At 25.3% G+C, this 5,829-nt stretch overlaps 1 protein-coding gene across 1 annotated transcript; it reads left to right on the top strand.

The window, feature by feature from the left end:
* Positions 1–3,332: 3,332 nt before the first annotated feature.
* On the top strand, positions 3,333–4,842 carry LOC145838271 (D-aminoacyl-tRNA deacylase 2-like). The gene has a single exon (XM_082945838.1). It carries the CDS (start codon positions 3,354–3,356, stop codon positions 3,837–3,839), a length of 486 nt encoding a protein of 161 aa, XP_082801964.1. The 5' UTR covers positions 3,333–3,353; the 3' UTR covers positions 3,840–4,842.
* The last annotated feature ends 987 nt before the right edge of the window (positions 4,843–5,829 follow it).

Below are 5,829 nucleotides of genomic sequence, written 5' to 3'. Positions count from 1 at the left end.
TTGTTATTGAAAAATTCAGAAAGAACTTTTAAAGAAACGTTGGCAACCCCGTTTAAAGACAAAGTTTAGTTCTTTAAAACAAGATAAAAATAAATGCTCTATAAACTTACCATAATAAAATAGATACAGAGTTAACACATACTCAGGACATTTTGAAATTCTCAAAAATCCTAAGGTGACCAAGGATATTTTGAAACTATTTTTAACGCAAGATGACTCATAACAGTTTTTATTTGTTTTTTTTTTATAAAAATATCTGGATAGTTATAAGGTTTTTTTTTATAATATCAGGACTTATTTTTTTTCTAAACCTAGAATGAAATTTAGTTGGTCTACTTTTAATACTTTGTTATTTTGTATAACCAATTTTGTACAAGAACATGATTTCAGTTGATTTTGAAATGCTTATTTATAAAACTTTTAGTCTTGCGGCTCATTCTTTACTATTCTTAGCAATAACGTTGTAGTTTTCGTTTTAAATCTGAAATTAATATTTTTCACGATTAGAGTTTTTATTAATCTATTTAATTTAGAATCAAATTAACATTGAGTTTAAGAAATCTGTATTTAATGAGTACTTTATGTGGTAAGACTAAAATGTCAAAAAAAATCAAACTTTAGTTTTTAAAGTTAACTAAAATGGTTACATAAAATTATCCATAAATTTTGTTTTTTAATCTCAACTGACTTAAAATTTAAATGTTAAAACTTCAAAACATTATATCTTATAAGTGTTGTGAACATCTTATGCAGATGCATTCACATACAATCTTCCTTTAAACTAAGAAAAAAAAGAACATTAAATATAAGCAATTTTCACCAAAGCAATTTTTTTTAAGACATGAAAAATAACTCAGAAGATTAAGGTCAGTTTTTGGTCACTCAGGAAAGTTTTTTATTGACACAAGTGGCAACACTGGAAATATCCCATATTATCACATATATATGTTAGATATCCCATGTGTATCCCAACACTAAAAATATCCCATGTGTTTTTATTAATATTAAGAACATGAAAAAAAGGGGAAAATATTTTTTACATGTATTTTGACTATTCTTTTCTAATGGTAAAGGACATCCTTTACTCAGACCATATTTGCAACAATAACATTTTTTTGACAATAGGCAGCAATTGTATGCTAATCTTAAATGTTAGGATTTTGTTTTCAATTACTTATTGTGTTTTTATGTTTTTATATAGTTTTTAGCTGGAAGAAGATATAACTTTCAATAGTTTTTAACAAGTCAAGGGTGTCATTTTAACCTTGAAAATTATTGAATTTGATAATTTTTGAAAAAAAAACCTTAGAAAATTTGGAGTTTTGAATATTTTTTTAATAACAATAGGATATAGTTTAGATAAAAAAAAAAAAAAAAACTATTGCACAAGACACAATTTCCTATTAATAGTGTTTTGTTTTTGTTTAGTTAGTCTTTGGTCATATCTTGGGCTAACATTTGGCAGAAGAAGTTGCTAGTGGTAGTTAAGAACTTAAGAAAAGTAATTAAATTGATTAATTGCTATAGAAGAAGTGCATATTGAATAATATTTTGCTTTTAGGAACTTAAAACAAAAATATGAATTGTCCAATTTTTTTTGCTTCATTTATTTAAAAAATAAAGGAATTTTACATTTAGGGAACAATTTCCTCACCCTCTCTTCCTCAAACCTGGAAAAACCTTATATTTGAGAATTTTTTTTAAAACATAAATTTAAAATGATGAAATTTATTAAGATACAAAAAATGTATCATAAATGATAACTTTATTGTATAATTAAGCATTTTTTCATTATACAAGACAAGTAGTATTACAGTATATTTTTACATTTTTATACTATTTAAGACAGTTTTTTACCTTAAGTTTAGTTTTAAACTAAAAACAGACAAACATATTGTACTTAAAAAATCCTGGAAGAAATTCAGGAAACCTGAAAAAAATCAAAAAACCATTGACAATCTTGTATACACAAAAAATTTAATAATTAACTAAAATAAGATGTTTGTAAAAACTATTATCTGATAGTACTTAGGAAGTTAGAGTATAATGTATACAAACTATTGGCACTATATGTATTTTTATTTGTAATAAATATGAACTTTACCACTCAACAATCACTACAGTTTCCAAGACAACCTACAACCGGTTTTGTCCTTATTAGGACTCATCATGTAGGCATAGTTGCAAGAAACCACTGTTGAGATCTAACCAAGCGGGCTAGGTTTTTTTCGGTGGTCAGGTGGTAAAGTTCATTATTTATTATTGATGGCGCAAAACATCTCAATTTTGTTGATGATGCCTGTAATAAAAACTGGTATTGTCATTTGGTAATTTTTTATTATATGAAACAAATTATGAATACAATTTTTTATTTTATGATATACCGGGCACAATTTAAAAATTAATTGTGTTTTAATACAAAAAATTATAATACCATTTGATAGTTGTTTTCGTTATCTTTTGAATACTTGCGTTCATTAAACAACTAAAATAAAAGTTTTGTTCACACTGATTTTTTATGAAAATAAACTTCTTATACTCAAATAATTTAGTTATGATTTTTTTGTAAGTGTGACTTAACTACTATCATAAATATAGTTTTTTATATCAAAAAATGACTTCAAAAACAAACAGATAGAAAAATACGCCTTTTAAGCTTTAACAATTTCACGAAATCTTTATGCATAAACCACAATGTGATAAGCACTTAAGCACTGACTTAACATAAGACACAAACTAACTTTTTAAATCCAATGAAGTTTAGTTTATATTTTACGATCTACTTTAAAGTGACAACTTGTTTTAAATTTAAATATTTATTATTGCTTTTTTATTGTATTAAGATCATAAATTATATTTTTAGCTCAAAGCAGATTCTGCTTCACTTTGAGTCAGTGTTGTAATAATTATTGTGTAAAAATGTATGATGTTTAAGATAGTTTCTGTTATTCATCTCAGTCATTCCCTGTTGATTCATTTATTATGAACAAGAAAATTTTGTAAAAAAAAACTTTAGTGCTGTTAAACTAAGAAAATATTTTTGGTAAATTTTGTGTTTTAAATGAACAAAATTTTAGTTTTACGATATAAAAAAAAAGTTAACTATTGTGATTTATAAAGTCATGAGGTTATTAAAATTAAACTTAAAAAAAAAAAAAATTGATTTTAAACTGTTCTTATAAAACTGTTTTTAATTTTTTTTTTATAAGTTAAATATTATCTTCTTAGTAATGATTGTTCTTAAATATATAAACTGTAAATAAAAATTTCAAATTCATTTCCTTTTATTACAAATGTTGTGTATTTAACATTTTCTTATATTTTCAGAGCTACATGTACTAATTTAAAATTAAATGGCTAAGTTAGTTGTCCAACAGTGTATTTCTGCTAAACTACAAATAAATCATAACCAACTGGATGAGAGTGAAGTTAATGACCAAGAAAAAAAGGTGTTTGTTAACATAGGTCGCGGAGTAGTGGCTTATGTATGTTTCATGAAGTGTGCTACCATTAAAACAGTTGAAAAGATGTGTAGTTTGATTTACAGTACTAAGCTAAGCAAAAAAGAAGATAGTGATAAACTTATTTCTCTTTTTGATCTTCAAGGTGATCTTTTGATTGTACCCCAAGCTACTTTGGGTGGAAAATTAAGAGGCAAAAGTATGCAGTACCACAACAACATAAACAAACAAGAAGGCCAGAAATTGTTTGATTTGCTTGTAAAATTGTGCAAAGAGAAAGAGTATAACGTTGAACATGGTACTTATGGAAATTTGCAAGTTTTAAGCATTGAAACAAACGGTCCTTACACACATTCCATTGAAGTGCCTGATGTTTAAGTGTACTTGGTAAACCAGAGCTTCAAGTATTTTTTTATAATGAAAGAAAGTGAAAACTGCAAAGTGTAGATTCTAGATGCTGAAGCAATGATGAAGTGATCATTACTTGAATGATCTTATTAGGTTTATATTATACAAGTTTTTACGAAAAAAAGTTTAGTTTTTACTCCAGTGAAATAAATTTTAGAATTAATTTTTTTTTCAAGAACTATATGCAAACGTGTAATTGCAGAAACTGAACATGTAGAAGAAAACACTAGATTTTATTTTGTTGTTGTTTGTAGTTGGATAAATATTTATATAGTAAAATTTTAACTGTTATCAATTAAATGTTTAACAGTTCTATGTACTTAAAACTTATTTGAAAGTAATATTTAAAACATGGAAAACTTGCTATTAAAATAAATTAACACTCTTACTTTCAAGTCCTTGATACTTTTTTTACTGTTGTTTAAATATGTACAAATTTTTTTTGTCATTTGTTGATTTTTAAACTGTTGATGTTCTTTTTAAACTAAATAAAAAACACACCTAAGCCAAAATATAATGATGCTTAGTTTTAATTCAAATTTGAACTATATTCACAGCTCATATCTTTTAAAGGTTTGAAATAGTTCGCAAATCTAATTGAACTCATAAATAAGTTTATATTACTCTGAATAATCTTAAATAAACTTTAGTTTATACATTTTCTAACTATGCATATAGTCTTAGGTAAAAGCTCTAAGAAAATTGTAGAGGAAGCACACCTAAGAAAAAAAATTACAATAAGAGATATTGTTGAGCTCTTATTTTCTACATTTTTTTATTGATTAACCTTTGTATACTAGTTATGTATTTTTATTGTTTCTTTTTTGATTTCAACCAACATTTACTTGTTTAGACTCAAGTTTTCCAAAGTAATTTTCATAATCGCCGCTTTTTTAGATATTCCCCATTATAATTTTGATTAAGTTGGGTATGCAACTCTATGACCGAGAGGTCTTTTTGTGTATCCAGGTCCTTGAACCAAAAAGTTTTGAGCAATTTTTCGTTTTTGTTCAATAAACCACTTTACTAATTAATTAAATTTAGATTTAGTTAGTCTGTACCCTTTATATCTAGTTTCGTCAGGAACGTGAGAAGGTTAGTCTAATAACTGGTCAAATACTCTTAGAAAATACCTCTGAATTATACCGTTTAATTTACGGTGAACATTTTAGGTCATTTTTAGCAAGCATTTTTAAAATTCATATTATTTTAGGAAAAAAAAAAGACATTTTGTACCTATCCGCAATTTTAGTTATCCGGACATGTTTTCAGAAAAATTTTTCCCAACGTGTCCGGGTAAGTGAATAACCACTGTACTACATTTTTTAAATTTAAAAGTGATAAAATAAAACAAATATTCATTATTCGTGCTTTTTATGACGAATCGTACACATAAAGTAAATAAAATTTTATAATCATAGCTTCTTATCAAATTGGTTTCAAAAGGTTATTAAGAATTAAAGTAAATTATTGCATATCACTTTGATTTTGGAGTTTATTGACTACTTTTACTAAAAAGATGAAAGTAAGTTTACAAACTTTTATACAATTAAAAAAAGTATTATATAAAATTATAGCAATTTCAACACTAAACATTTTACATTTAATTAAAAACATGCATACATCATAAATTAACTTTGCCACTCATCAAAGCAAAAAAGCTAGCCTGAGTGACCAAAAATAGCGTGAGATTTTAGAAAAAAAAAATTCAAGCTAAAAGCTGAAAAAAATGCCTAAACTTCTTTAGATTTTAAAAATATTAAAACTAGCCGGGTTTGTGATAATGTTTACTTGTTTAATTTTTAAGTTTAAACAATTTTGATTAACTTTATACAACATAACTAAATCGAAAAAACACTAAATAGGTAGATTTGTAAAAGAGCATCTGTATGTATTAGTTTGCAACGCATAGGAATTAATAAACTTGCAAAGAAATATTATTTAAAAAAACTAAAATGCA

This window comes from Thalia democratica, chromosome 6 (assembly GCF_965202585.1).
Source record: "Thalia democratica chromosome 6, ktThaDemo2.hap1.1, whole genome shotgun sequence".
Classification (NCBI taxonomy): domain Eukaryota; kingdom Metazoa; phylum Chordata; class Thaliacea; order Salpida; family Salpidae; genus Thalia; species Thalia democratica.
This window is presented reverse-complemented; position numbering and strand designations above follow the sequence as displayed.

Coding starts and splice junctions, on each gene's coding strand:
- LOC145838271 (XM_082945838.1), top strand. CDS start 3,354: ATGGCTAAGTTAGTTGTCCAACAGTGTATTTCTGCTAAACTACAAATA.